The 14,532-nt window shown below is 35.1% G+C and overlaps 1 protein-coding gene across 12 annotated transcripts; it reads left to right on the forward strand.

Annotated features, from left to right (window-relative positions):
* The first annotated feature begins 47 nt into the window (after positions 1-47).
* On the forward strand, positions 48-12,850 carry slc5a6b (solute carrier family 5 member 6). Of its 12 annotated transcripts, none has more exons than XM_049463914.1 (16): positions 51-356; positions 1,169-1,620; positions 1,824-1,889; positions 1,994-2,045; positions 2,190-2,257; positions 2,359-2,513; positions 2,627-2,767; positions 5,142-5,271; positions 5,401-5,489; positions 8,012-8,124; positions 8,282-8,352; positions 8,506-8,592; positions 8,685-8,869; positions 11,766-11,872; positions 11,983-12,104; positions 12,227-12,850. In XM_049463914.1, exons 2-16 carry the CDS (start codon positions 1,273-1,275, stop codon positions 12,356-12,358), a joined length of 1,866 nt encoding a protein of 621 aa, XP_049319871.1. In that variant the 5' UTR covers positions 51-356; positions 1,169-1,272; the 3' UTR covers positions 12,359-12,850. The 12 variants fall into 12 exon arrangements, 7 of the variants coding, with proteins under 7 accessions (XP_049319873.1, XP_049319874.1, XP_049319875.1 ...); XM_049463915.1 differs by having other exon boundaries at positions 1,271-1,620; XM_049463916.1 differs by lacking the exons at positions 11,983-12,104; positions 12,227-12,850 and adding an exon at positions 10,245-10,282 and having other exon boundaries at positions 48-356; positions 11,766-11,852.
* Positions 12,851-14,532: the final 1,682 nt, after the last annotated feature.

Here is a 14,532-nt window from a genome sequence, read left to right on the forward strand (position 1 = left end):
GCTGCAGAAAGCGCGTGCGGTATAAACGCGTTTAAATGTGATTTATTGGGCAGAGCTGCAGGTCACTGCGCTCGTGTGAACCACGGTAAACATGTAGAGAAACAGAGCCGGGGGTCTGTCAGAATGACGGTCGCGATAAAGAACAGTGAATCAGACCATCAGGCTGAGCGTGTGGATTGTGAAGCTGCAGCATGGTGGAGCTTTTCTCTCCTCCTCTCAGTTTGTTGTGGTTCGGGTCGGACGGGGACGCGCTGCAGCGCTGTAAAATGCTGGATGTGGATTACCAGATAAAACACATGTGAACAAGGAAGTGCTGGGTGTAGATGTCACGCTGTGTGTAGTAGCCAGTTGCAAAGGTAAGTCAGCCTACAAGTTTACCTAGAGGTTATTTACTTTAATATTAATAAAAGTAAATTACACATAACTTACTTTACCAGGGGCTGTATTTAATTCAATGTTAGGTAAGTTAGGTTAATATCTTTGGCCACGCACGTGGAACCTGCAATGTTATGATAATAAAAGATTTGCTGTTTTTATTTAGAATGTCTATCTTTATATATACAAAATAGCAAACTGTATGAGTTTTCTGTGAAGTAATTAGCTAAATATGAATAAAGCCTAAAATATATGCCGCAATATAATACCTACATTTATTAGTTAGTCCTAACATAATGTATAACAAAATAACAAAAATATCAATAATAATAATGCTATGTACTGTGTAACTTTGTAAACTGTATTACTGTACTACTCAAATAATAATAACAATAATTTTTAACTTTGTTCTAGTGCTGTTTTATAGCAGCTTAATGTTTAAGAATTGGATCCTGCATAATACTGTAATAATTTCTATTGTAAAAAGTTGTAAAAGTAAACAATTCTACTCAGTTAATAAGAAATACCTCTAAAATTGTAAAACTAGCCTATGTTAAATTTAATGCTAAAATGCTTGCACAAAAATGCAATAATACAATGTTTTAGATAAATACTAGAATACTTTCATTGTCATTTTTCATAGTTTTGCATTGGTTATTAGCTTTTATTCATAATAGAGATTTTATTTTTGCTTGAGTAGTGTTCTAAAGAATACTAGTAAATACAAAAACATATTTTGTTTTTCAGTGTTCAGTATACATTTATTGATCTAACTAATTATATTTTGTTGTAGTTGCAGGTCCTTATTATTCCAGAAGGATGACTGCAATCAAATCCATTGTTCTGTGAGAACCTGTTGGTTCAGCTTGTAACGAACTAACACTCCTGTCGACAGGTATGGATGTCCCTGGACAGAAGTACTTCACTACTATTGACTTTGTACTGTTTGCCCTCCTTCTTGTGGCCTCCATGGCCATAGGGGTCTACTATGCCCTCTCTGGAGGACGGCAGAGAACCACTCAAGAATTCCTGTTGGCTGACCGGAGCATGAAGTGCCTGCCCCTTTCACTGTCTCTCATGGCCACTTTCCAGTCAGCTGTCGCTATAGTCGGCACACCAGCTGAAGTGTACACCAATGGCACGCAGTACTGGTTCATAGGCTGCTCCTACATTCTGGGACTCCTCATACCTGCCCACATTTTCATTCCAGTATTTTACAGACTGAATCTCACAAGTGCTTACCAGGTATACTGCCACTAATCAAACCTTTCTCACTAATATGACTTAGTCAGAAGCATAGGAGTATTGTACTTTAATGAACGTAAACAGAACTTTTTTAACGGTAGAAGAAAACTGTATCTCTGAGGAACATACGCAACATATATATTTTGAGGCATAAACTCAGAGTACTGTTTAATGGGAGTTATTTTGTTTCTTCTGCCTCACAGTATCTGGAACTACGTTTTTGTAAAACGGTTCGTATCTGTGGAACAGTTACATTTATTTTTCAAATGGTAAGTTCAAGTTTAGTACAAGCATATGTCCCCTTATTATAACACCTACAGATGATTGTATCAACATAATACATATTCATTCATTCATTATTTGGTTGTGGCAGGTCATTTACATGGGTGTTGGTGTATATACCCCTGCCCTTGCACTACATGCAGGTAATTTTTTTATTTATTTAATATGACAAAGACAAGAACTTGCTGGTTGTCTAAATGTTCATTATTTCTAATAATATTAATAGAGTGAATAATTATAATTAAGAGTGTATTTTTTTCATGTCTGTTTTGCAATTTCTCCTGTAGTAACTGGTTTTCACTTATGGGGAGCAGTGTTAGCAACTGGACTAGTGTGCACAGTGTACACAGCCCTGGTAAATGCTATGATTTTTATTCTATTTTAAATATTTGCATTTTTTTCTAAACCACGTACAACCTTTAAATGGCATTTGTGATATTTTGAATTGTTTTGTAGGGTGGATTGAAGGCAGTGATCTGGACAGATGTGTTTCAGACAGTGGTGATGTTCACAGGCCAGATGGCTGTCATCATAGTGGGTGTGCACCAAGTGGGTGGTTTTTCAGATTTTTGGAGGAAAGTCACAGACGGAGGCCGCATCTCAGGCATTGAGTGAGGAAACCTTTTTGTTGATCTTACTCATTGTGAGCATTCTGTGTAACTGTTTAGAGCATCTTAACTTGAGATCAGTGGCCAATGCTCTGTTTTGTTTTTTTGCTTTCAAGCCTAAATCCAGACCCAACAGTGAGGCACACCTTTTGGACATTGGCGGTTGGTGGAGTGTTTCTGATGCTGTCTTTGTATGGAGTGAACCAGGCACAAGTGCAGAGATACCTCAGCTCTCGGACTGAGAAAGAGGCTATAATGTAAGTGTCCTTATAACAGACAGTGTTAGATTCCAGTATTGGAAAACTACTGTTCGGAAGAGTTTAGCATTCTGCCTTATTTAACACATATATAAACTAATTACTTCCACTACTTTACCAAGGCTTGGTTAGCCTACAAATTATAGCCCTGTCTATTTTTACTAAAGCTAAAAGGAGTGTTTTAGCCCAAATTGATTTTTAAAAAAGGCGTAAAATAGCGTAGCCAGTCAGAACTAAGCCCTTGTACACATAGTGTTTCTATTTTAGGGGTGGAAAGTATCAGGTAGCACAAAACATAATAAATGATGGATGTTTACAAGGCGAACATATTTAACATGACTTTTGAGAATGAAGAATAAATAGATTTGCTGTTTTTATTTATAATGTCTATCTTTATATATACAGTTGTGGTCAAAAGTTTACATACACTTGTAAAAAAACATAATGTTATGGCTGTCTTGAGTTTTCAATAAGTTCTACAACTCTTATTTTTCTGTGATAGAGTGATCGGAACACATACATGTTTGTCACAAAAAACAGTCATAAAATTTGGTTCTTTCATAAATTTATTATGGGTCTGCTGAAAATGTCACCAAATCTGCTGGGTCAAAAATATACATACAGCAACAAAATTTGTCAATTTTGGTGATGTAGCGAGTTGTGTCAATCAAATTAGCTTCATGTCATGGCCTCTTCACTTCTTGTAAGTGATTCTGATTGACTACAGCTGTTGACTTCTCATGAGCCCATTTAAATAGGGCTCATTTGACCCAGTGATTAGACTCAGCTACAAAAGCTACAATGGGAAAGTCAAAGGAACTCAGTGTGGATCTGAAAAAGCGAATTATTGACTTGAACAAGTCAGGGAAGTCACTTGGAGCCATTTCAAAGCAGCTACAGGTCCCAAGAGCAACTGTGCAGACAATTATACGCAAGTATAAAGTGCATGGAACAGTTGTGTCACTGCCACGATCAGGAAGAAAACGCAAGCTATCACATGCTGCCGAGAGGAGATTGGTCAGGATGGTCAAGAGTCAACCAAGAATCACCAAGAAGCAGGTCTACAAGGATTTGGAAGCTGATGGAACACAGGTGTCAGTCTCCACAGTCAAGCGTGTTTTACATCGCCATGGACTGAGAGGCTGCCGTGCAAGAAAGAAGCCCTTGCTCCAGAAAAGGCACCTTAAGACTCGGCTGAAGTTTGCTGCTGATCACATGGACAAAGATAAAACCTTCTGGAGGAAAGTTCTCTGGTCAGACGAAACAAAAATTGAGCTGTTTGGCCACAACACCCAGCAATATGTTTGGAGGAGAAAAGGTGAGGCCTTTAATCCCAGGAACACCATGCCTACTGTCAAGCATGGTGGTGGTAGTATTATGCTCTGGGGATGTTTTGCTGCCAGTGGAACTGGTTCTTTGCAGAAAGTAAATGGGATAATGAAGAAGGAGGATTACCTCCAAATTCTGCAGGAAAACTTAAAACCATCAGCCCGAAGGTTGGGTCTTGGGCGCAGTTGGGTGTTCCAACAAGACAATGACCCAAAACACACATCAAAAGTGGTAAAGGAATGGCTAAACCAGGCTAGAATTAAGGTTTTAGAATGGCCTTCCCAAAGTCCTGACTTAAACCCCATTGAGAACATGTGGACAGTGCTAAAGAAACGGGTTCATGCAAGAAAACCATCACATTTAGCTGAACTGCACCAATTCTGTCAAGAAGAGTGGTCAAACATTCGACCTGAAGCTTGCCAGGAGCTTGTGGATGGCTACCAAAAGCGCCTAGTTGCCGTGAAAATGGCCAAGGGACATGTAACCAAATACTAATGTTGCTGTATGTATATTTTTGACCCAGCAGATTTGGTGACATTTTCAGCAGACCCATAATAAATTTATGAAAGAACCAAATTTTATGACTGTTTTTTGTGACAAACATGTATGTGTTCCGATCACTCTATCACAGAAAAATAAGAGTTGTAGAACTTATTGAAAACTCAAGACAGCCATAACATTATGTTTTTTTACAAGTGTATGTAAACTTTTGACCACAACTGTACATAATAGCAAACTGTATAGGCCTATTCTCCTCAATGTTTTTTCTTAATGTTTAACAAATTAGACCATTTTTACATGTTAACACTGACTTGATTAACTGGTCATAACTGTTAATATCATAGCTTTTTTGTGCAAAGTCAAGTCTCAGAAGGCCCAAAACTGGACATGTGTTGGCAGGTGAAAAGTGTGTTTTGCATATAGACCCTCAACAAGTATTACAAATCTACAAAGTTTGTTTTTTATTAGTGGTAAAGTTGTAATTAAAACTGGATGCTCTTCTTGTTCTATTGCTTACATTAACGGCTCTTATGCTGTCTTGCAGGTCATGCTACATGGCATTTCCTTGTCTTCAGATTGCGTTGGGTCTAAGCTGCCTAATGGGCCTTGTTATGTTTGCATGTTATGGTGATATCAACCTTGTAGACCAACAGTACATCAAATCTAAAGACCAGGTCAGGGCCAGGTCATTGTTTTTTTTCCCAGCATACATGACTTATCTAAAATGTTATTATGGAAGCTAAAGAGAAATGTTATGTAAATAATCTTTCCACATAATTTATACATGTAATATTGCATTTTAGATGGTCCTGTACTTTGTCATGGATATGCTGCAGGACTTCCCTGGACTGCCTGGATTGTTTGTTGCTTGCTTATTCAGTGCATCTTTAAGGTATGGCTAAGTTATTAGATTGTTGTATGGAATATTTTTAGTACATGTTTTTTTTTTTTTGCGCTCAGGGCTATTATTGTGTCTAAAAACGCATACAAAGTTAGGGTTATTAACCTTGGAGTATTTGAGGCACTAACTGTGGTGTATCTTTTATTGCTTAATGTGTATTGTGAAACACATTTAATATTGTGAAAGATGTTTTCTGTAGTGGATTCACTATATATGCCACATATAATTCCTGGGCAAAAGTACAAAGTATTTTTGTGAAAATCCAGGTCCAATATTGAAAAAGTTTGGATAATGGTGCATTGAAAGATAGCCGAGATTTCCCTTGCCAAATTAATTTTGATATCTTTATAAGTAGGGTTTAATAAGTTGGTAATGTTTTTTATTAGTGAAACATTTTCCATTAAATTTTTGAACTGACCATAGATTACAATGAATGGAGTGGATAAATAAAGATAAAGCAGTACACATAAAAAAGCATGTTCAAGACAATTAATTACTGATTATTGATAAAATATCAGCACTTTCTAATATTAATTATCAGCCCAGGTCTAACACAATAAGAAATAGGACTCTCAGTTTAGAGAACAAAAATGAAGCGAGGCTAAATCAGGTTCTACGGGATTGGCCTTGCAGGAGACTGGGTGAAAGGACAAAGTTGTTATCTGACCCACTTCAGCTAAAAACAATAAAGGCTCCAGTCTGAGGCCTTCGAACATTCATATATACAGCAGTATTATTAATGGGAGGGAATATGTGCCAATGTATCAAAACCGGACCAATACCAAGACTGAACAAACTAAAACTTAAGTAACTGGGCTTCTACTCATCATTACAATTCAGTGCATAAATATCTGTGGTTATTTAATGAAATATAGTAGTTACTCAGTATATTATAACTATGAGAAGAGTTTAAAGGACTTAAAAAAAAAAAAGCTTGCTCTGTAGCTAGACACAGCTGGTGGGTCTCATATCTTAAGTCTGAGGATACAGAGAAATGATGCAAGGACAACAGACAAGGCTCCAAAACTTGTTTATTAGATGATATGTCCTTCACTGGGTTGAACTGATATGCTAATATTAAACACATACACAGATTAGACTTATGATCAGAGCAGCAAATCTAGTACCAAAATGTTAACAACAGAATCCTGAAAGTTTCATGGTGGAATGCAGCCCAGGCACCATCATTAAATGCTTCTATGTCTCCATAGAAGCTCCATTATTCCTTTTGTTGGTTTTGTCAAACTGAATAGCCAATAGGACTTGTGTGCCCAACACTTTTGCGCTTGTGTGTATTTTGTCCTTTCTCAGACCACTGTGTGGTCTACCATTTACCATTAAACTTGTATCTTAAATCTTGAAATTTACAATATGGATCTACTGTATTCACTAAATCTAAATGGTTATAGCATTTTGTATTGATTTTAATTGTATTTTAACATGAAAATGATTTTAGTGAAATATTGATACAGTCAAAAATGTACAGATATCCTTTCACAATAATATCCTATTTATTGTAATTATGTTATGCAAACACAGCATAGAAATAGTAACCTGAAGACCTACCATTAAATCTTTCACATAAAATCTTCATAATCTCTTTGAGGACCATTCAGTGAGCTGGCATGGAATTTAAGTTTCAACATTAGATAAGAATTCAAATGCAAAGGCTGAAAGGTGTTTGTATGGCATTTTGGTAAAACATGTCCTAAGTATGTTAACTAATTTACTCATTTGCACAAATTAGTTGTACCCAAAAGGTTGCAGTGCCATTTAGAAGGAAGATAAAGATATCAATAAACAATACATTATTAATTTAGACTGATATGGGCAACTCTTGGTCATATTTGTTGAGCTACACATACAGAAGTAGTGTGTAGTGCATGTGTAATGCATCTGTAGGGCATGTGTAATGCAACATGCCAGATGTTTTGTTTTTACATAATAATCCATACCAGGCACCTTGAATATTCATGCAGTTTCTGCAAAGTTTGCAGCAGGTGTGGACTGTTGATAGCACATCCAACAGCATCCCACACATTTTCAATCTGAGAAGATCTTGTAATGCAGCTGACCATGGCATATCTGTATATTCAAGGCAAGCTCTTGAGATGGCAGCAGTATATGGACAAGCATTGTTCGGTTGGATAAGTGCACCAGAGTGTGTGTTCAGAAAAAGTAGGGCTACTGGTTTTAGGACATCAGTAATACAACATTGGGCTGTCAAAGTGTCTGTAATGAAGAACAAAGTTCAATCAGACATTGTATAAACATTGGACCCCCACACCATGACACCAGGCCTTCTGGACATGTGAGGAGTAACTGAAGATGACCTGCATTCCATTCTGAATCATTTCATGACAGTCTGGTGCAGCTACCCTCCAAACTATTTTTTATGTGTATTTCACAAAAAGGAATCATACAGTAAAATATGAATATATTTCAGTGGAAATACAGACTTTCTATGCTTATATACTGTTGTGAAATAATTTATGAATGTTATTCTCTTTAAGCACAATATCTTCAGCTTTCAATTCCTTGGCCACAGTAACAATGGAGGACCTGATCAAGCCAAATTATCCTTCTATAACAGATTCTAGAGCCACCTTACTGTCCAAGATACTTGGTGAGTCTTTATTAACAGCTGTTTTGATTATTTAATAGTTAGACAATTTACAGTGGCTGTGATTATTCACAGAGAAAACAGATTTTAATGTGACATACACACACAAACGAAACAGATTACTAATGTGTGATCATTTTTGTCTGTATTTGTAATCTAGCTTTTTCATATGGACTTGTCTGTCTTGCTATGGCCTACATTGTCCATTTGATGAACAGTTCTGTTTTGCAGGTGAGGATTATTTGCTTGGTCACAAATTAAGTTAACTTTTTATCCAATTAAACAAACAAGTTAAAAGAGACACATTCATTTCTGAAATATAATGACATAATTTGGTGCTGTTTATATTCTGAGTAAAGTGTATCTCCTAATACTCATTTCCAGGCAGCACTCAGTATCTTCGGTATGCTAGGAGGACCCTTGCTGGGTCTCTTCTGTCTTGGGATATTTTTCCCTTGGGCCAACAGCTCTGTAAGTATCTTTGGCAGATAATGGTTTTAATAAACAGTAAACAGTGTCCGAGACCTGTCCACTATATCTTTTTGATTGTATTTTTTTTGCAGGGTGCTGTGACGGGCCTGATTGCTGGTCTGGTCATGGCGTTCTGGGTTGGCATTGGTGGATTTGTGGCTCAGATGTCAAGCAGTGTCACTGTTTGTCCCCATAACTGCACTGATACAGTAGCAACAAAAAATCTTACCATGGCTACAGTGACCGCTATCATGACTCCAGTCACCAATAAACCAAGGTAACACACAGACACAATAAACCAAGTAACACACAGACACAATAACCCAAGTAACACACAGACACAATAAACCAAGGCAACACACAGACACAATAAACCAAGGTAACACACAGACACAATAAACCAAGTAACACACAGACACAATAACCCAAGTAACACACAGACACAATAAACCAAGGCAACACACAGACACAATAAACCAAGGTAACACACAGACACAATAAACCAAAGTAACACACAGACACAATAACCCGAGGTAACACACAACCCTGATTACTTCTGCTCTGAAATCTGTGACCAGTAATAAAGATTTACTGAAAACAGTAAAAAATAATAAGTAAGTAAAATAAATATTAAACAAATACTTATAGAATAAAGAAAGAAAGGCTTACCATGGTACTAATGGCATGTAAGGTGTATTAAACCCAATGATTTTAAAATAATGCTATTGCTGTGTCCAGTGTGCCATAAGAGGGCAGTATTACCACAATTTGCAAATGACTGTAAATCTGTGAATCCAGGATCCAAAACCATAATAAAAAAAAAAATAGCTCTAAGTTTATTTTTAAAACTTTAACTTACAACACAGTTACTGTTAATAACTTTTATTTGAATCATTATTTAATTTAAACTGTTGTTGAATCCTTACCTTAGATTTGAACATTCTCAATAAAAATGTAAAAATAAACTTTGCTTTTTTTTAAATTCATTAATACACTACAATACTCATATTTGTTAAATACTTAATCTGTAAATTCCCTATGATAAACTAAGGCCAAATAAAGTTAGGCTAATATTAACAAATAGAGTAGAGGATAGCGGAAAAAAGATCCAGTATTCAAAACAGGAACAAATCCCCCACCAAACAGCAGAATTACAATAAACAAATAGTTATGCAAAGTATGACCAAAGACACAGCAGCATTTAGATGGTGGATAGAGAGTTTTTTAGTAATATAAAATCATACAGCAGCACTGGCCCTTTTGTTAATAAAATTGGACAAAATGTTCAATGTGTCATGTATATTTATAAGACAAGTGTGCCAGAAGCACATACATCGTTCATGCAAGGGTTGAATTTTTCTTAAATATGTTGGGGGAAATGATGATTGACTGGTCATATGCATTTAATAAATATCTAGACTTGAGAACTCAGTTTTAAAAAATGGCATTGGGTAATAAAAGTTTAATATTTTACCCTAGTTTTAGTCCTATTTGTGAAATACTTTGCCTGTTCTATTTTTTTTTTTTTGTATTTGTGGTATTTTTGTCATTTTCATATAAGTTGGCTTTTCCAGCTCTTGCTTCTGAGTGGGATGCTGATTTCTGTTGTAAAGGGACACGACAGCAACTTTTTGTACCACGTTTTTTTCTAGATGTTTATACAATGAACAGAAATAAGAAACATAAGCTGGTAAATATTTCATCCACCCACTGTTTATCTCACTGTTTCATCAATATAACGTTTCCTCTTCACCTGGCAGCTCAGTGTAGAGGCTGTGTTGTGATGACATATTATTTGGTTCCATTTACTGACCTCTGACATTTTATGCCTATTTTTAGATCTTTATTGAGACCTTTTAGTATAATTTGTGCTCTCCTGATCTGAACCTTGTCAATATACATTTTTTATACCCTCTGTGAACCTAAATCCAAACTTTATTTCTTCTTGTTATTATCTGACTTTCTATGGGCCACAGTGTAACTATACAAAAAATGTGTTGTGAATATATTCCCAAAATCAAATTATTGTCTGCTGTATTTCACCTGTATTGCTGTATTGTAACTTAATATGGGTCAATCACAATGTTAACATGGCTCTGCAGTCTCTTTGAGGCTCTTGAGCAACCTGGCGGGTTAAAGTTAAATCTAAAGTTAAACCTGTTCAAAGAGGTTTTATGCATTTTGGCATTTTTGTATTATGTATTTAAAAAAATATTGGTGAACACTACACATAACACAACTCTAGTATTCTAAAAATAAAACTTCTAAATAAGATAAATATATCAAAATGTGTTCCAGATGCTCGAACTCCATCTCGCTTTAAATACATTTTGGTCATTAGGTTGATCAGTTTACTGCCTACCAAAATGATCCTTACAACTGCAGTTATTTTAAAATGCAACCCTGTTGATTAATTGATCAGATACTCTAAAGGAACTTATGGGTAACATTTTTATTGGTTTATATGTTTTTATTTTATAAGCTTTAAAGGCATGTAATAATTTTGAAGAAACTCCTAACATGGGCATGATGCAAAAATGTTTGTAGGACAAGTACCAGGTTTGGAATATTTACCTTTTACATATTAGTGTCAATATTGGCATCTGCATACATTTTTCTTATTGAGAGAAACTGCTTAGACAAGATGTTTTACTATTAGTTATTAGTTATTATTTTTCCTTTTTTTACCTATACTTTTTCACAGATTGATGAGCCTTTATCCATCAATACTTTTGTCTCTCTAAAAAGCTGTTTTCATAACCAGACATGTGAGTTAGTTGCAATTAACTGCTCATATTTCAGCTGTTTTCATTAGTATTTTTTCAGTCATTTGTTGCAATTTCTTTCACAAACGAATCCCAGATGCTGCCATCAAGTTCCAAATTAAATAATAGTTTTTCGTGGAAAAATGTTTTACTTTCAACATCTTCCATGTGTTTTCTGGTCTATTGTAAATGAAAAAAGGGTCTGTGCTTTTTGCAAATTATTGCATTTTGTTTTTATTTACATTTAACAAAGCATCCTAGCTTTTTTCGAAATTGGGGTTGCACTTTTAAACAATGCTTTGAGTATGGGACACTAAGATTGCTTTGTTTAGGTTTTTTAATGTTTTTGTCTGATTTAAAATCATTTGTGCTGTCTCATTATCTTCTTATCTTCTCTTTTTCTTTTAGTAAACCTGTTGCCCATCATGGCCTCTATTCACTTTCATACATGTGGTACAGTGCTTTCAACTCTTCTGTTGTGGTTCTTATTGGGCTTTTTGTCAGTCTCATCACAGGTACAGATTCATACATTTTTGAAGACACACAATATTATGTGCTGTAATAATCATTGGATCTTGTAGTGGCATGAAAACAACTTGCTTAAATGTTGTATTTGCTTCATTAGGGCCAATGAAAGAAAGAGACGTAACAACAGGCACAGTGTATCCTCTTATGGATAAGATACATTCTTTACTGCAAATTCTAGTAAAACCCAAGGCTTGTATGGGCTCATCTCCAGAACACAGGGTAATATTAAGAACTAGTCAGTCCTTAAATGTTATTAAACTGTCTTACACATCGAGAAGTATTCTTTTGCTTGGTAAAAAGTAAACTGCACTATATTTATATTTATATTTATGTGTTTATAGGAAACTGATACAACACATCAGCAAATAAATGGCATTTCCCATACAGAAAACAATACTGGAATGGCGGACGAAAGAGAGACTTTTTTACCATCAGACCAAACATCTTATTTGGAGCAGGAAACATCTGTATGATGCACCATTTTTAAAGTATATAAGGTGTATGTATGGGTATTATGATTATGGAAGCATAATAGCAATTCAGCAGTATTACAGTATGGTATTAAATTGCTTTGTTTAGAAAAATGATGTTTCTTTTTATTTTTATACAGTTTATACAGTGAAACAAATGGTTTGTGTGATAACCATAGCAAAATAATTTTAGTACTGTACCATGTCAGTGTTGACACTGTAACTTGACACTGTAATTTCAGTATTTACTAAGCTTGCAGATTTGAATACCACAATAAGACGTCATTAATGACAGATACAAGGTGTGCCTATCTTACAGTCCTAGCCAAAGGTAAGGAACAGATAAGTCATAGCTGCCAGTTATGCTTTATATTTGAGTACTTGCACTGACTTTGTAAAAGAAAAATATAAGGCAAAATAATCACTGGAAATAATCATTTGAGGTAAAATGAATTCAATTTTGTGTGGAAGAAAAGCGCATTCTCATAAAACTACTAGTTATATAGTAATAATATAGTATAGTATAAAAGGTACTGTTGGGTTAATATTTTCTGTGCATGTTATATCTGCATTAAGCTTTTAAAACACTGGCACAAATTTCTGGAGTCAGTATACATGAGTCTTTCAAAAATTTAAAAAAATATATATACCAGGTGCTCTTCCATATGAAACACTGAGATAAGATGAAATAAAAGAAATCTACTGAACAGCACTAAATTTAAAAAAGAAAAAGAAAAATGTATATGCATTGCATCAAAACAGTTTAACCCATTAAACCATGGGTTAATAATTCCGTTACTAACCCTAAAGCTATTATGGAGTTCATTTCTAGGGCCTGTATGAATGATGTAAAATATAATTGTAATAAAGTGTGGGTCTTTGCAAGACCTGTACTTCAGCCTTGTATTTGTTGAACTGGAATCTGAATCTGAAAAAATGGTGCAGATGATAATCAATTTTTGAATGTACTGTACATTTATTTTTTAAAGCCAAAGGAAATGTTTTGTACTGCCGTGATCAAGATGTATCTAAGAAAAATAAATAAAATTAGTTTTGTAAACCTTTCAAAACAAAGTGTTTTCTGTATTAATCACTGTTTTATAACATTTTCCATGTTGTAAGTTTAATAATTCTTCATACCTACAATACAGGTGCGCTATTCTTTTCTTTTGAACTTTTTATCCATCAGAGCTGTGATACTTTCAGTCAAAAATGCCTTGATATTGTTGTCTAAAATAAAATTCAGCAAGGAGCGTAAAAATGTCAGAGGAAAGAAGAGAAACAATGTGATGCTGTTCTTATGCAAATACTTTCTCCATGTTTCACGTAGTATAGATAATATCTCTGCACTGCGGACCAAACTTACTGATATCATCTGAAGTAATTTAAATGTGTAAATGAGGGACCTGCCTACAGGGTCAGCTTTCAGGAAAACAAGTTCTGGCTTACTCTTTAAATAGTACATAAAATAAATCATGAGTAACCGAATGTATTGATTACTTCTGGACATTAACACTTTTTTTTCAAAATGTTGGGAAAGGTGATACGCAAGTAATCTGAAGAATGGCAAACATGCAGAAAGTGCCACCTAAAAAAGTTAATCCAAAAAATCGAAATAAATTGTGAGCTAGGGATTGCATGACTAGTCATTTTTACTAGTTAAAAAGTAATTCAAAAAAGTAGTTAACTGGTTGACTAGTCCTAACTTCTATAGCAAACCATCAAGCAAAAAGATACTCAGAAGGTTTAAATTTTTCTTTTTTTTTTTTTTTAAAGTTAGTGCTGTTTAATGCTGACTAATAACAGCAACAAATGTGTCAAATTGTAAGTCAAATAACAGCTAAGCACAGGCTGTAAATGAAACTTCCACATTTAGTGCTCTATAGGCTACACTTTTAAGAAAGGAAAATAAACTCCTCCACATTTAAATTATCTTCTTATGCAGTCAACACATATACTTCACTTACTTTCAATGTCCTCACAGTTATATAGTGCAATATGATTATAGATCAGTAGTGAGTAAGACACTATGACCTTTCATAGGGGTGTCCAAACTACCCGCGAGGTATTTTAGAAATAGAATGAAAGTTGGCCCGCTGTTAAGCAGGTTTTTATAATGTGAGATTAAAAGTTTGAACGCTAGGTATCAGAAACGGGCCAAAGAGTCTAAAAGCGGC

The sequence above is a fragment of the Astyanax mexicanus genome, chromosome 14 (genome assembly GCF_023375975.1).
Source record: "Astyanax mexicanus isolate ESR-SI-001 chromosome 14, AstMex3_surface, whole genome shotgun sequence".
Lineage (NCBI taxonomy): Eukaryota > Metazoa > Chordata > Actinopteri > Characiformes > Acestrorhamphidae > Astyanax > Astyanax mexicanus.